Here is a 22686-nt window from a genome sequence, read left to right as displayed (position 1 = left end):
AAAAGTATCTTCATCTACACAATATTCTCAATAGAAATTTTCACGTGGATTAATAAATTTCCTTTAAAATATAAATGTTCCCTTAGAAACATTAACTTAGTCATAGTTGAATATGAACTGCCTTATTTTAACTGATAAATTTAAATCCCATTTTTATGACAAGGACATAAAACTTCCAGTTGATTAAAGAGAAAAAAGAAAAATGTTTAAACTTTTTGCACAGCCAAAGGACAGCTCTGGAGAACAGAGTCTGCCAGGCTAAGAAAGGACAAATTCAAGAAGTCTACAATCAGAACCATTAAAAAAGAAATGCAATTTCCACTGAGCAGATAGTAAATACTGCCCAAATTCATTTTATAATATTTATAATGTCATATGCAAAAAATGTGATTCTGTCAGATATGCAGTTAATTCCAACCCACATTTATTTGCATGGAAATAGAATGATATTCAGAAAGCACATTGGGATCAGGTCAAAAAATCAGGTAAATATGGCCTAGTGCAAACATACATATATATTTTTCTTTAGTAGGGATAGAGGGCAACTTGAGATTTGCAAAAAAGAGTTGAGGGAGATGACTGGAACTCAACAGCTGTGATTTTGACTTCCTGGACTCTGTACCACCAATAAATAGAGAGGCACACATGGGCTGAGCTGATGAGTGGATATCAAAATCAGGTCTCTTTTCATCTCGAGGTTTTGAAATTAGCACTGCTTAAATACAACTCTAAAGCAGTCTGGAATTTTGAGAAACGAATTATTTCCATTCTCAGACCGTATTCCATACTTTAGGTAACCAAGAATAAAGTAATGGAAAACAATATTAATAATAAAATATGCCACTTGATGGTGCGTTAACATTGTGCTATGCATTTCACATGCATCGATTCACATAATTCTCACAAAAATTCTACAACTAAGTGTACTTCTCCATATTGTGCAAAGGTGAAGATTAAGATTCAGATGCGAAGTGACTTTTCAAAAAGATCTTGCCTGTCTTTTCACAGCATTCAAAAAGTTTAAATTTGAAATAGAGATCATAAGGTGCAGTGCTTTTCTAACATTTAGGACAATGTTCACAGCAAGAAATACAGTTCACATGGTGACCTATTTCACACATGTATCTGAAAAATGTTTTACAAAGAATTATTGGCTTTTACTATGAGTAATGAGTTTTGATACTTTTCTATGCTATTTTTTCCTGTTCCATTTACTTATTTTTGATTTAATGCTGTCGTCTTAAAATATTGAATTGCTCTCATGACCCACTGTTGGGTTTTGACCACAAATGTAATCACTTAATTATTTGCTTATTTTATTATTTAATATTCTCCTCTTATTTCTTTCATTCCCAAAGCAGACTAGAATTTTCTTGAAGGCAGATATTACCATGTTACATCCCCTCATTGGTGAAACTTAATTTATGTTTGTAATATAATAAATTTAATTTTAGCTCTGAAAATTCATAATCCGGGTTAAATAGAAGAGTCCATGATATGATTCCCAGAAAGTATAATAATAAGGGGTAGGAGATACAGGTCTATAGGGGAACCAAAGCAACTTGTGGTTATAGCTGTTAACATTTCATTGAGAACTATCATTCCTGTATATTTTATTCAGTTCTTTCCCACCATAACGTTGGCATTATTAGTTGTTCAAATACCTAGTCTTCTCCTTCTTTGCTTCATAAAATGACCCTCTGTCCAGATATGTGTGGTTGGAACTCAAGAAAATAATTTATACAATCCACACGTGGGATTAAGAAGCATACATTTCTTCTATTACATTTTAGCTATTTCAGAATGTAAATTTCTATAAGATTCATTCAGATGTTTTCACATTACAGAAAAGTCTATTCCTTAATTCATATTTTTGTCTTGGGAAATGATACCCATATGATTTTTTTATGTTTCTATCAACTTTAAATATGAAATAGTTTGTTTCTAAATTTTAGATAAAGTGTTTTTTTCTTTTATTGCTTGAAGGCACTCATATCCTATATAAAACCTTTGTATTAATCTTTGTGGACTTTTGTATTACTACCACTTAAAAAATTAAAAAGAAATATAACATCAGGTGGAAATATATATATATATATATATATATATATATATATATGAAATATTCATTGTGGGTATCATGAGAATCATATGGAACTAAATGCCTACTTTCAAAGCTATAAATATAGTGAAATCCTTTAAACCTAGCATATGTTGCTTCAAATGAAACAGTTTTGAACAGATGTCCCCTTAGACCTGATATATTAAGACTAAAATTACTAAATCAGCATTCGTTGTTTTTAAACTTAGAGCCATATTTTGCCACTGATTTTTATCCAAAGCTCCCACAGGCGTAAGTGGAAGATCCATGCATGGAAAAATGGCATAATATGTATCCTAGTTTTATTTATTTCATATGTATACAGCAGTATAAAATAATATATTACATTTACACTCATTTTACTTAGGTATCATTATAGCATTCACAGTAACAAACACTATAGTTAAGATTTGAACTCATCTTTTGTTATAATACCCTGTTTTCACTCACAGATAACTGTCTCAAAAATGTGTTTAGAGCTGAAATTCCCTGCTTACTTTCAGCTCAAGGATGTATGGATGTATTGGAAGTCTGAGTTCTCTCATTCAGAAATTTTTGAGTCTCATGTGAAAATTCAATATTTTTGCATCATTAATGCATTATTTTCATGCAACTCAAAAACATCTGGAGTGTAAAACTTCAAACTGAGCATGTGACAAGTTTTCAAGAAATAAAAGCCATTTTTCTAATTTTACAAATACTTAAAAAATAGCAGTGGTTAGAAATACATGCATGCACACTAAAGGTATTAGAATTTTAGTCATATTATTGCCTGCAATACTCTGGCGGCACCCATCTACCAGCATTCTCAAAGAATGCTATAATCTAAAACCTATGCCAAGTTTTAGAAGAAAACAAAAATACTCTACCGAACAGTAGTTTCACAAATTACTGTCTAAGGATTTTTGTTTGACCTAGCAGAGGGATATTCCTTGAAATGCTAACAATATATAAAATAATTTTACTACTCCATGGCATAAAAAATATGGAATTTTGTCATTTTCTGTTTTTCCTTGTTAAAAAGGAACATAAAAAGGATGTTAAGTGCAAAGCCTTTACCACTACAAAATTAGAGTTGAAAAAGATAAATAACCCAAGAAATTGCACTATGAAAAATATAAGATTTTCAGAAAAATTATCAAGTATATCAATGTTTTCAGTATTTTTGAACTCCTTGGGTATTAAACACACACACAGAAATATAAAGGGGAGAAAAAAACCACATGCAATGACAAATAACAGTGCTATTATCAGTCAGTAACTTGAGTAATTTTCTTTATCCTACTTAACACTTGCAACATTCTGACTGAATAACTATATTAAAGATGAACTTTACGCCAGTAAATAACTTTTGGAAGGTAAAATGGTACAATTAATGCACAGTTATTAAAATTTATGTCAAAAATTGTGAGGATTTTCTTTCCACCTCTTACAGGAGATGCAGGAGGGTTTCTACATTACAAACGACCCAACAGCAAATTATAGCACTATTAAGAAATGAAACAGGAGAAAAAGTAATTAAAATCTTTAAATCTTCTACCATAGCACTTAATTTGCAATGTTTGATAAAGGCATTGCATTTAATATCTTCATAAAATAAAATATGCATATTCCCTTAGTATTTACCAAGAAAGATGATACTTATAATGATGCAGACATCATTATATCTGTAAAGTAATTCTGATGTGATATTTAAATATTTGATTTAAAATGATGTCACAAACTTATGTTCACAAGTTAAAAATTAGAATTTTACATACAGATGGAATATTCCTAAAAATTGTCATTTGACATACCTCTGAAACATCAAGACACTGTTTCCACAGAAAAATATTGACTTTTACTACTCTAAAACTAGCCATGTTAACAAGAAGTAAATGTCATGATTATTTTCTGAAATAATTCATTGATGAAATACTGTCTAATAATTTGGGTATTATTTTCCTTTGATATGTATACAATTATGGAAGATTGGATATTAGGATGACTAGATTAATTATAAAACTTATTCTAAAATTCCTTTTCATACAAATCTCATAAATGTTTGTTTGAAAAACTTCATTATTGATTGGTTGCATCCTTGCATCTCAAGGTTCCCCTCAGTGGGAGAAAACATTTTGATAAATGTTTAATAAAATCATATCTTTATTCTGTTGTAACTTCTGACTTATTCTGGATGCAATAGATACATTAATAGCTAATCTTTTACTGTTTTTTGTTTAAATAATTCTATTTATCCCACAGATTAGGTAAAAATTTTGTGTTTTTTTTTTTTTGTAGATTGATGATAAAATTTAAGAACTAAATGCAAATTAGTATAACAGGTTACTATATTAAAAAAACAAATAGACAAATATATGGTATGAGAAGTTGGTTCAAGGGAAATTATACACAACGATATAAAGGATTAAATAATTAAATAAAATTTCTTTAAGTCAAATGAATTAATATAGCTGTTACATAGGAAGTGAGTATAACCTTATTTTCAGTGCGTGTAATAAGGCAGATGGATATGAGTTTCCCCCATAACTGTAAAATGGTGAGTGAAAAGTTTTAATTAAAGCAGAGTGATTCAACAAGAAAATAATTTTCTTGTTTAAAAAGCAGTTACAACCAACAGACTTTTTTCTAGTTAAATTATATAAAAATGTTTCCATACTAAAATAGTCTATCATTCAAAATATTAATGTAGTAATGCCAAAATTTTAAGAAAAGGTTACTGCTGGATCTAGTGAGTGTGTGTGCTTTATGTGTCGTATGTGACAAATTAGCTTCATTTATTTTTAAAGGGTCCCCAAAAGGCTGGAACATCACACACATTACTTTGATATATAAATTGGGATTATGACATATTAATGTCTAATCTGATAAGAAAAATGAGTGATACCAAGATATCACTCAAATATACACATCAAGGACCTAGGAATATATGTATGCATTTTAATGTCAAATCTAGGAAAGTATTCCCATTTAGATGACATAAAATTAGGTGGAAAACATTTGTTACGTGCTAAGTTTAGTCTGTTCTTTAATAACATAGCATGATTCAAACTATCATCGAACATAAGATCTGTTAAAATTAAGGGAAATATTTCAAAATCAGTCTGCAATTTGGGTTTGGCAAACATTTAGACATAATGTTGAGGGAGTTTTTAGAGGGGAACTGTGACAGATCTGGTTTTTGCTTAGAAGATTATCACATCCTCTGATTCTTCTCTTTCTTAATTGTACTTCAACAAGCAACAAACAGTATAATAAAAGGAAAATATGTAAAAGAAAGGAAAATGCATCTTACTGAATTTAATAATTAACCTTGTTGACATAAACATAAAAAGCAAACTTCACTTTTCAAGGCCCACTCATGAAGAATTTTCTCAATAACACACTGACTACATTTAAGCTATAAAATTTTCACATATAACACTAAAAGAGTAACGTACCATGTTTCTGTCTCCAAATTTATGTAATTTGTTTTAAATTTAGAGATCCTTTATATCTTATGGTTATTCTTTACCAGTTCAGATATTTATGTACCTCTATATATTCATATAGAGTTATAGATTTTATATGCATGTGTTATTAGAAGTCACAAAACTATGTAAAACTATGTAAAATAAAACTTTGTGTGAATTATATGATTGAAGAACTTCATTTAAAATAATAATTTTCAATTACATATTTTACACCACAGAATGTACAGACACACCCATTGTTTTTTTTTTTTTCCTAACAACAGATACAGGTGAATTTATAGATTCTTTATAAAATCTTTAAATGATTCTAAATTCAAAGCCATAGAAATAGAATCGAAATAATGTAGATTGTTAGATATTTTGATAGTACATGTTCAGTGCTCCTCTGATAACATCGACAGCTATATCTTTGGCATTGAAAATCAGTACGAGTTCTTGACAAAATTTTGCAGCTTAGAGCTTCATTTTCTTTTAAACAAGGAAAAACAGGGTTGAATAAGATACAAAAACTGGAAGGAAACGATTAATGATTATTTTTTTCTTAGTAAGTTTATCTTTGGGACCCTGAATTACCTTTTACTTTATTATATGATGTGGACTGTATGAATCCATTTAAAAACCAACTAAGTTGTACCACATTTTAGGAAAATTATATAATATAATATATATATTTTATATTTATTTAGAAGCTTTGAAATAGTACAGTAAACACTTTGCAACACGGTGTATAAACTACAGAATGTCTTTGATATTTTGTGGGTCTTCAGAATACGACATTTTTTATAACCCACAGGTGAAAAGAACATAATCACAATCTCTCTTGTAAAGTTGGAATAGTTTGGGGAACACTTGATCACACAAAAATAATATAAAACAGTCAAGTTTAAAACAGTGATATTGCATTTATAATGCACAAATTTCCTTTATCTTTATAACTGGCTTCTCGTGGTGAATATAAACATCTAAAGGGCTCAGTGACATTTGGAGAGAGAAAGATATATAGTGCTGTAAACAGGCACACACTGATCGGAGAGGCAAAATCAGTTGCCTAAAGTTTCTACAGTTCTGCACATTTCAACTCATTTCTCAGGCCTGCTGAGAGCAATTAGGTCCTATAATTGGCCGTAATGACTCCGCTGGCAATCTAATACTCAGTTACACACAACTAACTGGATGGCCAAGATAATGAAGTTGAAAAGTTGATGCTTTTGTTGGTCGACTTTGTGCAAATCATGCTGCTTCAGGTAAGTCCTGTAGAATTGACTAGCATATCCTTTTCCGTGCTGTGAAAAAGAAAAGAAAAATACTCTAAGAGAAACAGCCTGACTGTTGGTGTTTCGAATTGCACAGTATTGTAAAAGAAGCAAATACACCTGGAAACAAGTTGTATCCCCCTACCAGACCCAGGTAGTGGCAAGATATTTCTGTGTCACGTTGGCTTCTAATAGCCACAGTCATTCTGTTGTTTGGGTTTCTGAAAATGACAATTTTGACATTTATACAAATCAGTTTTGCATGGGAAACGTGAGCTTTATATACCAACCCTCAATTATGCGATTAACTTTTTAAAGTTATCTACAAAACAATCCCTACTTCACTATTTATGCACAATCAGAATAGAGGAAAAAATTGTGGTCCTTACATTTCTAGAACAAGTCTTTAGAATATCTATGATAAGTGGTTATATATTTAATTTAACAAGCTCTAAGTGACATGTATTCAATCTACATATAATAGGAGAAAACTGTACCAGGAAGTGTTCATGTAGTTAAAAATTAAAGGATGATTCACATTTTGGAGGTTTATTTTATCTAATTTTTTTAGAATTATATAAAAACCAAATCTTTTTATGGCCTATAATTTTGTAAGGTAAATTTATCCCCTGAAAGGAATCAGTTTTCCTCTAAGGTGGGAATAGGCGAAGGGGAGAAAAAGATATTATTGAATGTGGCCCAGTCTTATAAAATGAATTATGAAGCAGGATGTCCAGATTCAATCATTCAGAATTTATGATCTTAAGTATTTAATTTATAATGATAAAGGATACTTCTTCCCATTTATTCATAATCTTTGTGATATCTGACCATGAGCACAATGAGAACAGAGACTGCATCTCCTAGATAAGTATCTGGGACATAAGAGATGTATAATAAAAATGAGCTAAAAATCAAGATGGTTCAATTGTGATTAAAAAACACATATATGTGTATCTCATTAAAAAATAAGTACAACATTAAGTAGCATAACTGAATTGTTTCAAACTGGTGAAAAGTTACTTTTTTTGTTGTTTTCTACGAATGTAAGAACATGCTGATGAGTTCACTTCCTCTCCTACGGTATTTCCACTCATTTCAAGTAGATTTTCTAGCTATATATTTTCTTAATTTATTTTCCCTGATTCTCTCATTTATTTTTCCTCACAAACTCAGTTTCTGACCAGACCATCAAGCATTTCTTCATTAGTTCACCTTTTAGCAAAAATACATCAATTAAAATTGTAAAAATCAGGTACCACCACTGACAGAAATCAAAGTGAAAATGGTAGCTATTATAACTTACCTGGTCATAATGCTACAAAGAGTATTCTATTATATAAGCAAATAGAAACTTCACTCTTTTAAAAGAATCGAATCTTATTTTCCTATGCCTTTGAATTCAAATTCTCTGCTTCGTGATAAACTTGATAAATATGAATGATTTACATTTTGTTTATATCAATCAGGATTTAAAATTCTCAAGTAAATTAAAATATTTAGCCATCACAGAAACTCGGGTTTATAAAATGAATTGGAACAAATAATTATAGTGATCAAATAACGTATTGTCTAAACTGCACAATTGTGTAGCTGAAAGGGAGCATTATTAATAACTACACAAGGTGTAATCTTGCACTTTTCTGGACAACCCAGAAAATATCATCATCTTACAAATAATATAATTTTTTTCAAAATAAGTTGGAGATATTACTTACAGTTTGAAGTTTTTCTTAAACAGTATAAATCAGAAACTACTGATTTTTAGGAAACATTCTACTAGTTCAAAATAAAAAAGAAACTCAGTAATGACCTATACTCAACCTATAAACTAACTCATTATGTGAAAAAAATGAATACACTGAAAAGCTACTTCTTAGTGTAAATGCAGAGATTAGTCAACCTAACACACGTTTAAATGAGTAAAATATTTCTAATTAGGTTAAAAGATTACTTATAGGGGGCTTCCCTGGTGGCGCAGTGGTTGAGAGTCCGCCTGCTGATGCAGGGGACACAGGTTCGTGCCCTGGTCCGGGAAGATCCCACATGCCGCGGAGCGGCTGGGCCCGTGAGCCATGGCCGCTGAGCCTGCGCGTCCGGAGCCTGTGCTCCGCAACGGGAGAGGCCACAACAGTGAGAGGCCCGCGTACCACCAAAAAAAAAAAAAAGATAAGTTATTAGCCTAGATATTATACGTTCATTTGATTTAATTAGGATACAGAAAGAAATCGTGTTATTAAAGTGGTTCACTCTTACAAGAACACAGATGTTTAGCATATAATATACTCAATATCTGAAATATAAACACAAGCTTAAAAGGTATATTTTATTACTGCTTAGGCTTACATGTGTGCTGCTTTTATTTAAATTGCACCTATTTCAGTAGTTCTCCGAATAATATAATCACCTTTCGTTACATTTACCTCTTCCCATCTATCTGTTAATTCAGGAATGCAAATCTGAATAGGACAAGTGTAAGGGCTGAAGTTGAAGGTCAGAACAAATTAGAATAGAGAGGGAAGATTTCCTTTATTTCAAAAGCTAATTTCCCGAATGTTAAGGATTGCTAGACAAGCTAGAGAAGATAAAATATATTATTACTAAAGTTACAGTCATATACATTTTGTTTCAAGGCTTTTTTTTTTTTTTTTTTTTGTCCCACAGGCCTAGCCATTCCGCGGCTTCCCGGACCGGGACACGAACACGTGTCCCCTACATCAACAGGCAGACTCTCAACCACTGCACCACCAGGGAAGCCCCCTGTTTCAAGGCTTTTAAAAGGTGAGTCTGAATACTGAAAAATCATTGTTCTTTGGGGGATATATGGGTTAATGTTGGAAGTAGGACACGTATATAAGAGACAAATTGACGCTATTACATTTTAGAGTCCGTACCAAGGACAATTATTCCACAGTGTTAACGATTATGGTCATGCATTTGTTAAGCATTTCAGGCTAGAGAGTATGGGTCAAATACATTGAATCTTCATGCTTTCTGATGTATTCTGTATATGTTTTGGAATTATCAAAGCATAGTTGGAGAATTTCTGCTTTTTCTTTTCATTTCGCAGATGCATTTTTCCTTAGCTATTCATCAGCATGTATAGGGATTTGGTTACTTGATATGAATAAAATATTTTATTTTAATTCAAGTCAAAAATAATAGAAAAAGGACTATTAGCATTCCTTTTTTTATAACTATGTCAATTCTTCCTTAATTATATGTTTTAAAAAAGCTGTACTTATAAGTATTTACAAAATATATATATTTTGTAGAATTACACATATTTACTTTAAAAATTCAAAAATAAAATAAAATTCATTAAAAATTTAAAATTCAAACAGCACAGAAAAAGCCAAATAAGAATAAAAGCACTCAAAAGTACCCAAAAAATGATAACTGCTGCTAACAACTTTGTGACTATCTTTCCAGATACTGTGATTCCAGATTACTGGAATTTTAATTAATTAATTAATTTGTTTGTTTGTTTGTTTTTACCTCTATTTATTCATTCACTGCATTTATTCTTCAAAGTGAGTCATATAAATGTTACATTTAACACATTTATCTTACTGCCTGAACTACAGATGAAAAATTACTATTAATGGAGAAGAGATTCAAATATCTACCTTTTATAATTTAGCATATATATGTGTGTATATATTTAACATGTATATGTATGTATATTTTCAGCATGTACATACTATTTTAATGAAAGTTCCATGATGCATATTTTTCCTTATACTGTGGAGTCGTGTTACTGCCTTTGGTAATTTGTAAAATCTGATATTAAACTGTTGGACATTTAAAAATTCTGATGAATGACTTAAGAAGACTGCCTGTAAATATGTATGTTGCAAAATAAAATTGAAAAACATCACCAGCGATATTCTATTTCTTCAACATACTATAGTTTACTAAAAATCTGGTGAAAAATAATATTGTATAATATATTAAAATGACAATTTAATCATTTGAATATTCACATTCCTCTACTTGCGTAGCAGGAAGCATAATACTCTTTATACTTTATGACAGCGTAAATCACAGAAGCCAAAGTAATAAATAAAGCTTATGAAGTGATCTAATCTATTTCTGCCACTGAAAGAAAGAACAGCCTTCAAATATCCCAGATGATGGAGACTCTCCACTACAGTGAAAAACTTCTAGAAGCTGAGATCAGTAAGCTACTCGGGAAGTCATTCAAATGTTTCCTGAGCCTCAGGGTCAGAACACTTCTTTATGTATAAAGTGAACCTACGGTACAAGAGTGTAAGCCCATTACCCCTTGTAGGAGTCAGAAACATCTACTCTCTGTTCCCTGTGTGAAAGCACATCATAAACTGAAAGATCATTTAAAAGTAAGCCCCATTAGAGATCTGTCCAGCAAATAATCAGTTCTTTTAACTTTCCTCTGTCTTATTCTTGAACCATTTTTGAAGATTCTCTTCAAAAATGTCTCTAAAGAGTTTTTTTCTGTTTAACCCTAAAGTTCTAAGATGAGCATAGTTGTGTTAACTATTAAAATGGGTCGCTGCTTTGTCTTCCCACTGGAACACCCTTATATTTGCTTTTTTTTTTTAATATAGTTGTATCTTGTTCATATTGTAAAGGTTTTCCTCCTCTCAAAAAATTACAAAAATATTTGAAATTAAATATGTATATAATTTAAAAATTACATGCTATGGTTTATTATGAATTATAAAGACTGAAAGCCTTCTGTTAGTATAATATAGATTGTCTTTCTGTCTAATAATTGTAGCTCAGAGCAATATAAACTTGCATTCTTATATTTATTTCATAATGTTCACAGCATCCTCATGTTAAATTTCCTTTCATCAAACAATATGCCTTTTTATTCTAGTTTGACAGAGCTAAGAGATTATAGAATATATCTAGAAAGCAAGAGTTCATTTGGAGGAGGTGATTCCCATTTGTAAACTTGATTAGTTTTTTAGAAAGGAAACTTTTTGAAATAAATGACTCAAATAAGACTTCAGACCACTCACCTAAGAAATACATCGTAAAGCCAAGTGTTTATTTTTACTTTAGTCTATATATGCACGCAATACTTACAACATAATTTGCAATTATTAAATGCCTATTAAATTAAAAGATAAATCCATGGGTATTTAAGGGATAAGAAATCGGTAAGTGTAGTTTTGTGGATTAGAAATGTACATCAATAAATGCATCCTTTCTAAGATAGGAGACAAACATATTGAGCATAATATTCTCTTTATAGACATTTTAGCTCTAGAAATTCTGGCACCCCTAAGTGCCAGAACGTAGTTACCAAAACTGCTATTTTTTAGTTGTGATAGAGACTGTATATGAACTTGAGGTCACAAAATAGAAATGAATTGGACTTCATTTGCTTACTAAGAATGGTGTGGGCAAAGACAGAATTAATTTCATAAGCTGCAAGCTACCCTTGAGATCAAGCAGTGTTCATGCACTGTGCAAAGCCCTATATGTACCACCTGTGAAAATTACAGTATTTAGTATTACAAATGGAGCTTATTTTTAAACCGCATTTTGTTGTTAGTTAAAAGACTTCATAGCCTTGAAAATAGGGGCTTCTATCTGTCTACAAGTAGAATCCAAAAGTATGGCAGAATACCATTACCTTCACATAGCTTTGTTTGAGCAAGTGAGTCTCCCAAAACATCATGAATTTCTTATAGATAGAAAATCCATAGGCTTTTAGAAATTTCTATATACTTGTATGTGTTTGTGTGTATGTGAATATGTGTGATTTAAAACTACCTTCTTATTAAGGCAATAGTGCATTCACCAAGAAATATCTACTCTATGGGTTACTGCAACCTTGTCAACTACCATTAATATATATATTTTTAACATTTTTATTGGAGTATAATCGCTTTACAGTGTTGTGTTAGTTTCTGCTGTATAACAAAGTGAATCAGCTATATGTGTACATATATCCCCATAACCCCTCCCTCTTGCATCTCCCTCCCACCCTCCCTATCCCACCCCTCTAAGTGGTCACAAAGCACTGAGCTGATCTCCCTGTGCTATGTATTAACAGGGTAGGTGTAATTATAGTAACTCAATTTTGTTTGGTTTAAAAATCTTTGTCTCTAATTAATTACTTTAATTAAGAGTGCTTTAAAATCTACAACAAAAACCAGTGATAGTATATTAACTCCTTTAATTAGATAATATACTTTGATTATTATCATTACCTGAATTGATTTAAGCAAGATATCAAAAAACACATGGTAATCATCTAGACACAAAAATTGTCAATATTCTAAATATCTTTTAAATGCTAAAGAAATAAACTTTCATATTAAAATATTTGTTTAAAAAAACTTAGCATGACAATGTACTTGCATTTTATAGATTGAATGGATGTATTCCAAACTTACCTAGAAATGTCAAAAATTATGCCTTGAAAGCTTAACAAATTTTTCCTGAGGGCGAAAAAAGTAATAGGACATGACCCTACCAAGAACACTTTGGTCACCATCCAGGCTCTCTTTGACAAACAAAACCCCCTTGCCTGAATGGTATCTTAAAATCAAGTCTGGAGACTGAATTCTTTTTAAATGCTCCGCCCCTACATTGACATATATTTAGGAAATGGAACTCTCTAACACATATTGCTCTCCATGTTTATAATATCATTGAAAAAATTTCTGGAATTCTTTACCATAATGCACTAAAATGTGGAAACTTATTTTTTCCACAACTATTTGAAAATTGCATTCTTTACCTGGCAATAAAGAAATACCCTTGAAACTTCTTTTGAAGAAAATCCACTCAATTAACTCTTACTTTAATAATGACAAAAGATCTTTCATTTAACTTAGACAAATACCATGATTATGTGTCTCTACATTCTAACAAGACATCCATATGCTTCTTTAAAGAATAAATGGTTCCTTTTTTTTTCTTTGAGAATTATGGAGCTGATATTTACTGACATTTAGATACTTATATTTCTAGTAGTTTCCTTCAAAACAATATTATAAGGAGATCAAATTAGTTACTTCCCTGTAAGTTGAAATTAGCATTAATTTTCCAAGTAAAGGTTTGGAAAATTCCTGCAAGGCATTAGTTATTCCTCTAAGCACAGGGATGTTATACCTGTTTAGACTTATTTGCAACAAACAACATCACTGTATCACAATATTAAACCAACTACTAGTGACATGCACAACTTTGTCTTCTATATGAAAACCAAGCAGAGAAATTCCAGCAATGAAAGATAGGGAAAACTTAAGAATAAATACATAAGATCTTCATTTAAAAAATACATAGCCATGTATCTAATTTATTAACCACTAATAGCCTACTTAAATAGTGATAAGATTTCAGAATAATTCAACTAACACTTTAGATAACTAAGCCATGAAAATAAGTGGAAAATCTTCTGGGCTGGTAAATAAAATACTAATAGCACAATTTTTACAAGGTTATTTTCAAAAAAGAGACACAACACACATGACTTAGAAACGGTGTGTAGAAGTATGGCTATTTATTTAATATACTTGATGATCTGACTTCCCCTAACATCATTCAGTTGCTTCTATGTCAAAGCAAATAGCAGATTAATAACAGGAACTGCAGGCTCAGAAGGGTTGAAATCTGACTCCCTGAAAAGTGAAAGCTAACCACTGGTTTTCTGTATCTAGAAAAACATCCCCACACTAAACAGGTTAGGAACCCAAGACTACAGGTGCCAATAACTTCTTAAGCAGAGTTGCCAGATAAAATACAGGGTGTCCAGTTACAGTTGAATTTCAGATAAACAGTGAATAATTAGTTAGTATACATACCCCCCATGCAACATTTGGGTGTCATGTATTCTTATTTGTTAGATCTGGCAACCATATCCTCAAGATATCAGCTACATGATAGCACAGATGATACTAGTTACCACTGAGGAGAACGTTATGCTGTTTTTCCTAGAAAAATATTACACTATATTCTCTAATTAATTTGTAGAACTGTAGTTCATATAATATATTTTGTACATATTTCCATGTAAAATGATTTTAAAATTAAGATGTAAGAATTCAAAAGGAGATAAAATATAAAAAATCAGTTATCTATTATCACAGATGAACACAATCTTGTCATTTAAATTTTTTTGTATTATAATTAACCTTGATTTCAATTGAAGTATTTGTTTTTGTGAGGTAGATATAGCATATTTGATAAAATGTCCTTTCTTCTTTGCATAAGAACCATAATTTTTAATTATTTATTCTAAATTTTAAATCTAAATATACATTCTAATTTTAGTTCTATTCTAGAAACTCATTAAACTACCTCCCTCTTGGCCCTTCAATTTAATCTAGAATCAGATAATTAGAGATTTGAAAACCGATAAGCAGTGAATCAAACTCAGATTTAAAAATATCACAAAAATGCGAATTTGTTAAAATAAGATCACTACCATGTTTGTTAAACATTAAAAATCATTTTAGTTATGTTCTAATTAAATGACAAGAGTTAAATCCTTACACAGTTATATTACATTCCATAACTTTAAACTTTGTGTTTGATTAGGGTTTTTCCTAATTACTGCAAATATTTAACCACCTAATAAAGTCAATAAAAGTCATGTTATACATTTACTATTTATGAAAAGTATCACAATAAATCTAGGAAAAAGTTCAAGTTTTAAATAATTAACCGTTGTTAAGGCCAGTATTTGTTTAAATAATTAACCAGGTTAAATAGTATTGACAATGTATATTTATATATAACATATCTACATCATTATTAAAATATGACTAAAGTACAAATGTACCTACATGTCTCATAATAAAATTCTCACAGAACAAAATAAAACTGTTGTATCCTTGTTTTAAAAAAAGTATCTGAGATACTCTTTAGTTGCCACAATGCCATAAAGAAAAATCTGAAAATAACTTGTGCAATACTGATGATAAACAAAAATACCAAAGGCTTAAAAACTGTTACATGAAAACCCCAGAAACCCAAAGGAAAGCCAGATAAATTACCTCTAGCCCTGGTTATCCCGTATTACAACAGTCTCCTGCTTATACTCATATCTACAGTGGATCCCACTTTATGTTCATGTATAAGATTACCTCATTTTTACTTAATGTTTATGTATATGTTTGCGAATTATATGCGACAGACAACTGAAAAGAAATAGACTTTGAAATTAGCAGTTGGTGATATTGAAATATGAGGATTAAGGAGTTATTAAAGAGAAAACAATCATTCAGAAAAAAATAAATAAATAAAAAATAAAAGAGCTAGTAGCAGTATATGTAAGGCCAGAATAAAAGAACATGAAAATCAAGGAAGGCTGAAAAATGATGAAATCCAGGAGAGTGTATGTTAGGAGTGGAAATGGTTAGGTTTTGGGGGATTGTTTGTTTGTTTGTTTTGCCATTCAGAGATTACTATAATTATATTAATTTATGTAAATTGGGAAGATGCCTAAATAACTAAGGAGAAAAAGAAATGCACTCGCTTCCTTGGTTTCGGGATGGTTCATTTATTGATTAATTGATGTAGTCTAATATGGCTTTATGGGTATTTACTTTGCTCCAGACAAAGTTCTGGGATTTGAGACTGTAAAATGAATACACATGGATTCTTCCCTAAAAGATCTACCAGTCCAATAGGCTAACAATTGTTTTATAGGATAGTTTAACAATAGCAATTACATATAAAATCTATAAGAAGTTACAAGAAGATTGTGTATATCTCTTTGTCTGGGAAGGCTTCCCATTAAAGGTAAAAGGAGTTGAATCTTGATGGATGAGTAGATGGCCAAGCAGCCGGGGTGGGAGTGGTTTTTCCAATGAGAGAGCATTCCAGAGGGAGAATGGAATGTCAAAGTGCAAGGGCCTGGGAAAAACAGTGTATCAAGAAGCCTACAATCACTGAATGGCATGAAACTAAAAAATGTAGTCAGGGTTTAAACAAAAAACTTTTAAAGCTAATAACAGCGTGAACGTTATTGCAGCCGAAACAGAAAGCCTCTCAAGATTTTTAAAGAGGAACATATTAAAGTCAAATGTCTGTGAATATAAATAAATTCTCTAATTATTTGACAGTGGAAAGCCAGACAGAGAAGTAGAGGGGTTTTCATTAATTTTTGTGAATTAGGAAGAAATGACTGGGTTCGGGGAATGCAAAAAAGAAAGTACGCCTGTGTCTTCTCACAGAGCCCAGCCGAGGATCCAGGGTTTATACTTTACACATCTGGAAATAGTTTGCATTCCATCACCCTAAATCTTCCAAAAGTGACAAAGTGTTCTGCAGTTAAAACGACTGCCTGGATGTTTTGTGGTTGATAACTCAATTCTAAGATAATTGTGACAGAAAAAAAGCAGTGATATGAGCTGCTCAAGGAAGTGATTCTATCCCATTGTTTCAAGCCTCAGGTTCTGTCAGCAGCAATTAAAGCCAGGAACCCGTAGAAAAGATGGGACATTTTTTTCCACAGATTTTAACAAAGAAAAATAAGGCATATAATGATCACAAATATTAAATACACTGTATAAGATTTATATATGATTTATGTAAGATTTTTATATGAATCTTTTTTTTAAAATAAAATACTGCTTCAGGGTTTATTTTTTTCACAGAGAGACCCTCACAAGTAAATCTCACCCTAGGAACATCTGGTCTGCAACTCACAGAAATGGTGAAGACACAGGGACAAATTTAATCATGGCAGTTAAAATAACGTATTTAAAGTGATTAAATGTCACATACATTTGATCAAATCTTTCCTATTCAAAAATAACTCCCGTTGTATCTCGATCTACTAGTATTTTCAGTTATCATCTTCCCTAGTATCTACTTTTCACTTCTAAAAATCTTAATTTAAAAAAGAAAGCATACTTGTTTTCTACACTGTCTCACAATTAATTGTGAGATTGGGGATGCAATCTTCTCCCAATCATGCAGTCTCAAGACCTGAGAACCATCCTTGATAACTACTTTCTTTGCCTTTTATTCTTACATTTATAATTCCAATACTATAATTTTTTTTCAGAATGTCTCTGATCCTTCCCTTATCATTCTCCGTCGGGCCTTTATTACCACAAAGATTGACAACGGCAGTAATGCTCTGCTAGTAAACCAAAAACAAAAATTAAACCCCATGTAACAAATCCTTACTGACTTTCTTCTAAATAGTCATAAAGATAAAAAGAAATAAGCACATATAATGCATGGAACTGGGCACTGGAACTTAGTTGTTAGGCCTCTTGTTTTCTAGGCAAAATCATGATACCTATGCAGAACTGATGGGAAGGTAGAAGACAGAAAACAGAGAATCATAAAATCAAGAGAATTACACCTGAGAGAGTTCAATGAATAAGGCATAAACAAAAAAGTAAAGTTTGGGCAGTTTTTCAGGTGTTTCTCAAAAGGGCTTGTGACATCATTTGCTAGTTCTTTCTGACTGTGAAAGACGAAAGTACAAAAATATAAATATAAGGGTAACTGAAAGAGTTTATCAGATAATAGGGTTTTAGGGAAGAAAAAGGAGGCAGGAAAATCTTTGGGCTTCTGCGTGTGAAGACTGATTTATGGCAGACATAGATATCTTTGGTATATCTTATAGAAAAACCCAATTTTCCACACTAATAGACTCTTTACAGTTACTTTTTGTGATAATTTTAGGGCATTTGTGTCTCTCACACAGGGATATCAGAACTCTTTGGAGTAACAATATCTTGCCTAAGGCCAGAATTTATCTAAAGGGTTAGTACAATTGTCAAAATGTAGATTAAGTCAAATTGGATATGGACATCTATTTGTATCACTTTTAAACATTTTTGACCTGAAGAAATAGTCTTTATTTTTCTACAATCATCAAATATAATATGCTGCTTTCTATACGAAATAAAAATCAGTTGTTTCAAAAAAGAGTATTCTTTATCAGTTTATTTTTACTGTTTATTGCTCATAATCAAATATCTCCACTCATTGGACAAGTAAAATAATGAGAATACGAAATGTTTAAAGTTATAATCATGCTTCGTGACTAACATCTTATAAAACAAATAAAGCTTAGTCTTTACTGGGCATTATAACTTTGGTTCTCATCTATCCATTTCATTGGTTTCACAGATGAAAAAGAAAAATAGGGATACTGTACTTTTAAAGCATATGTATTATGTGAAAGGATATACACTGCAGATGTAAAATAGTGATATATCATGAAAAGAACATTTGGAGTCTGATTTTTCTCTGGGAGTAAAAGAAAGCATAATTAGTTCTATTTAAACCCAGAATTTAAATTTTCTCCATACTCAGGCTGATGTCATTGTTCCAATTTTAACTGAATATATGGTTGCCCTGAACACCTAATGAGTGCTTCCTTTGGGCCAAGCACTCACTGCTTTAAATATGTTAAATAATTTAATCTCCACAATGAGCTTTTGAGGATCTATGTCACAGATAAGGAAACTGAGTTACAGGAAGATTAAAGAAATTACAGAGGTCACACAGCTAGTAACTGGCTGGATCAGTATTTGAACCATGGCAGATTGGCAGATTGGCTCTATAACTGGAGCGCTTAACTACACATAACTTCTCTGATGTGAGGACCAGTATAGAGACCCACTCTTGTAATTCTGCAGCAGGCTATGTGTCCAAAGGAAGTACATGCATACTTTGAGAACAAAATCAGAAAACGATGTCTTGTGAAATTAAATGTTCCAAGCTATCGTAAAGTCAAAATGAATAAAATTAGTGATGCTTAGGAAAACCTATCCTGAAAATAATGACTAGAGTCTTTTTTAAATATTTACCAAGGACACCACAATCCAAGTAGGTGAGCAGGTGGTACTCCACATACATCGTAAAGGAAGAGGAAAACTTTTCACTGGTATTGTAATATGTCCGAGGTTGGTTTCTTCATTTTTTTCAAAACCACTTCAAAGGAAGTTTGTATGAGGTATTATGAGGTATGGAGTGGAGAGATATCAATAATTGAAAATGCTTTTGCATGTTTCTAGCACGGCCCAGAGCAGATGACACTGAGATGACTTGATCCGAGTTGATTTGATCTGTGCAGGAGGTATAGTATCCTTATAGGATGAGGATGCCTGAGGCTTTGATCACTAGTAATGAAGTTGATCTGATGTCCTTTACACCTTCTCAACCAGAGTTCTCATAGTATTTCTATTTTTTCCCCTGGATATCTCCAGGAGTATTTCAGTTGATTGTTATTACATCTGTATTTTAAATTAAGATATTGATCCTATTTTCACATCAGTCTGTGATAAGAATCATTTTCCTATATGGCTGGCCTTGAGAACATTTACATAATCTAGATCTACGGCAAACAAAACTGAAGGCCACCATGCCTACAATATAGTATGTCTTCAATAATAAGTTTTCTTGAATGTGGGTCACACTGTTTTTGTCAGTAGCTTGGGAAGGTCAGTTTAAAACAGCTGGTTAAAAACCTTTTTACAGTTTCAAACTACCATAGCACTACTTTACAATAAAGAATAGTGTTATAAACAATAGGACCTATTGATACCTACCCCTCAGAATTAGAAAGTAGTTGAAATGTGAAAAACTTTAATAGATTTTTTAAAAGACATAGATTTAAAATGAATTTCAAAACAATATAATATACCCTTTGTAAATTATGTTAAATGCTTTTATTTAAAGCAAAGGTAATATTCCCCCATATTGGATATTTTAGCACACCTTTTATAAGCATTAAGAAATCACAGTTCCTATGAAGAATTCCTACAAGGCAAGCAATTTAAGTTCTTAAGGATTATGTTTCTAGATTTCAAGGTCAATTTTAAGTCTGAGAGACGAAAATAAAATTATTCAATGTCAAGTATTTGCCTAAAAACAATTCTAAAGTAAGCCTGCATTAAAAAAAAAAAAAAAACCTTTCCCAGTCACATTTCAATAGAGTCAATATTTTGTTGTTATAATTTGAGAAATAATTATCTTCCCACCGTTTCATAATATAATTTAAAAATATAGATTTCTCAAATCCTTAGTTTTAATTCAACTTCAAAGGAGTTAAAATTCACTCCAGTTTATCAATAAAAGGCATTTCTACATTGTCTACTACCAAAAACCCCTTTGCCTATATAAAATTGAGTATATTTATATAATCATAAAATATTCTCAAACATTTCTAAAATTATTTACTATAATCTGAAATTCATAGAGCTTATTTCATGACCCTTAATTGATGAGAAGAACTATCACTTTGTAACACTGGTTGTATATTTATGAAATTGTAGTGTGTCATTTCATCTTCTCATGCCTATAAAATAGGCACTCAGTAGTAGCTACTACTGTTCTTAAATCAAGCATTAATGTTTATCTAACACCATTCCCCCATTTGACTATTTTCCCTTTCTTAAGTGCATGATTTATTCATGCCTCCACCCTTACCAAGCTAATGCTACATTTTAATTTACTCTCCAAAATATCAATCCAAGATATAATGATCATATGTAGCCTATTTGCTATATCCTCCAAAATAATTAAGAAAGCACGTATCATCACTAGGTTTAAGGAAAGTAGGCCACTTGACCCTGAGTCACTAATGATAGCTGCTACATTTTTATTTGTAAGTCATTCCACAGTAAATGACACCAAGGATTTTCCTTAAAATTCAGCAGAGGATAATATGATACCAAAATGGAAAATTCTTATTATAAGAGAAATAAGCCAACTCAATAAAGAGAAGATTCAATATTTGATGAATATATTTAAAATATTTAAAATATCTTCATATAGATATTAAAATCTATATAAAATCTTTTATAAATTATTATATATAATATGAAGTCTTAAATCTTTAAGTTGTAATGCATACTTTTAATAGACATACTCTATGGTACTTATTGCATATATAAAATATACTAGACTTTTTCATACTCAGCTTTTGCACTATATATATTTTCCCAAATTTCCTTCTAAAACTAGGATTTTTAAATTTCTGTTCCTAGACATTTAATCATCCATTGCAATTCAGTGTGTGAGAGGGAAAAAAAGGATTTAGGAAGCCAAATGTTTCCTTCCCCAAATTCCAAAATATGAAAGATAAGAAGTCATCTGTGTAGAAACAGGAAGGAAAGGAAATATATAAAAATCCAAGCTTTCTCAATTGCCTTTCCTTTTCCCCTAGTAAAACTGAGCCCCATCCTTCACTCCTTTAAACCAGACCCAGTATTAGAAAAGCATTCTGTGGGAATACATCACAGGGCTAGAAAGTGCTATTCCGCCAAATTACAGTTGGCGTATGCATACGTTTGTAGTTTGTAAAGCTTTCTAGGTAATGTGCTTCCATTTCTCTTAGGAGCAAATACCAATGTCAAGGTCAGAATATTTATCTGTGAAATATTTGTTTAAACACTTAACATTTGTTTGGTCACCTCTCCCCTTTTCTTCTTAATTCACAGTCCCTCAATCCTTTAGAGTCTCTTCAGATAGGTTATTTTCCACAATGTTAATCTCTTTATTCAGAGTCTCCTTTAAGCACCATAGTCTCCAGTTTGCCACAATCCTCTAATCTAGGCTCAAAGAAATGCGAAATAGACGCATTTCAATTTTTCTACTCTTTTGTTATAATCTGGTATTCAAATCAACATATTTAAGTATTTGTTTCTGTAAAACACCACTAAGTTAACAGAAGATTATGTTTCAATCAAAGAGAAGATATAATGACAAGTATCAAGCATTTCTGAAATACTAGACATGATAAGAACTCCAAAGATAGTAACAGAAATCATATCCAAGGAGAAACATCCTAACTAAATTATCTTTTTAAGCTTACACAGTGATATGTTTTAGCTATGATATTTGCTTTCCCTATACTATCAGAGAGACTAACCAGCTATTA

The 22686-nt window shown here is 31.3% G+C and overlaps 1 protein-coding gene across 2 annotated transcripts in view; it reads right to left on the bottom strand.

The window, feature by feature from the left end:
- Positions 1 to 4362: 4362 nt before the first annotated feature.
- PCDH10 (protocadherin 10) overlaps positions 4363 to 22686 on the bottom strand; it is a 40951-nt gene continuing 22627 nt past the window's right edge. For both annotated transcript variants that reach the window (XM_069540703.1, XM_060012989.1), the window contains one exon: positions 4363 to 6857. In XM_069540703.1, coding sequence (XP_069396804.1) covers positions 6838 to 6857 — 20 coding nt within the window. In that variant the 3' untranslated portion in view covers positions 4363 to 6837. The remainder of the gene's footprint in view (positions 6858 to 22686) is intronic.

Source organism: Delphinus delphis, chromosome 5 (genome assembly GCF_949987515.2).
Source record: "Delphinus delphis chromosome 5, mDelDel1.2, whole genome shotgun sequence".
Classification (NCBI taxonomy): Eukaryota; Metazoa; Chordata; class Mammalia; order Artiodactyla; family Delphinidae; genus Delphinus; species Delphinus delphis.
Note: the sequence above shows the minus strand (reverse complement) of the source record. Positions and strands in the feature narration are given on the sequence as shown.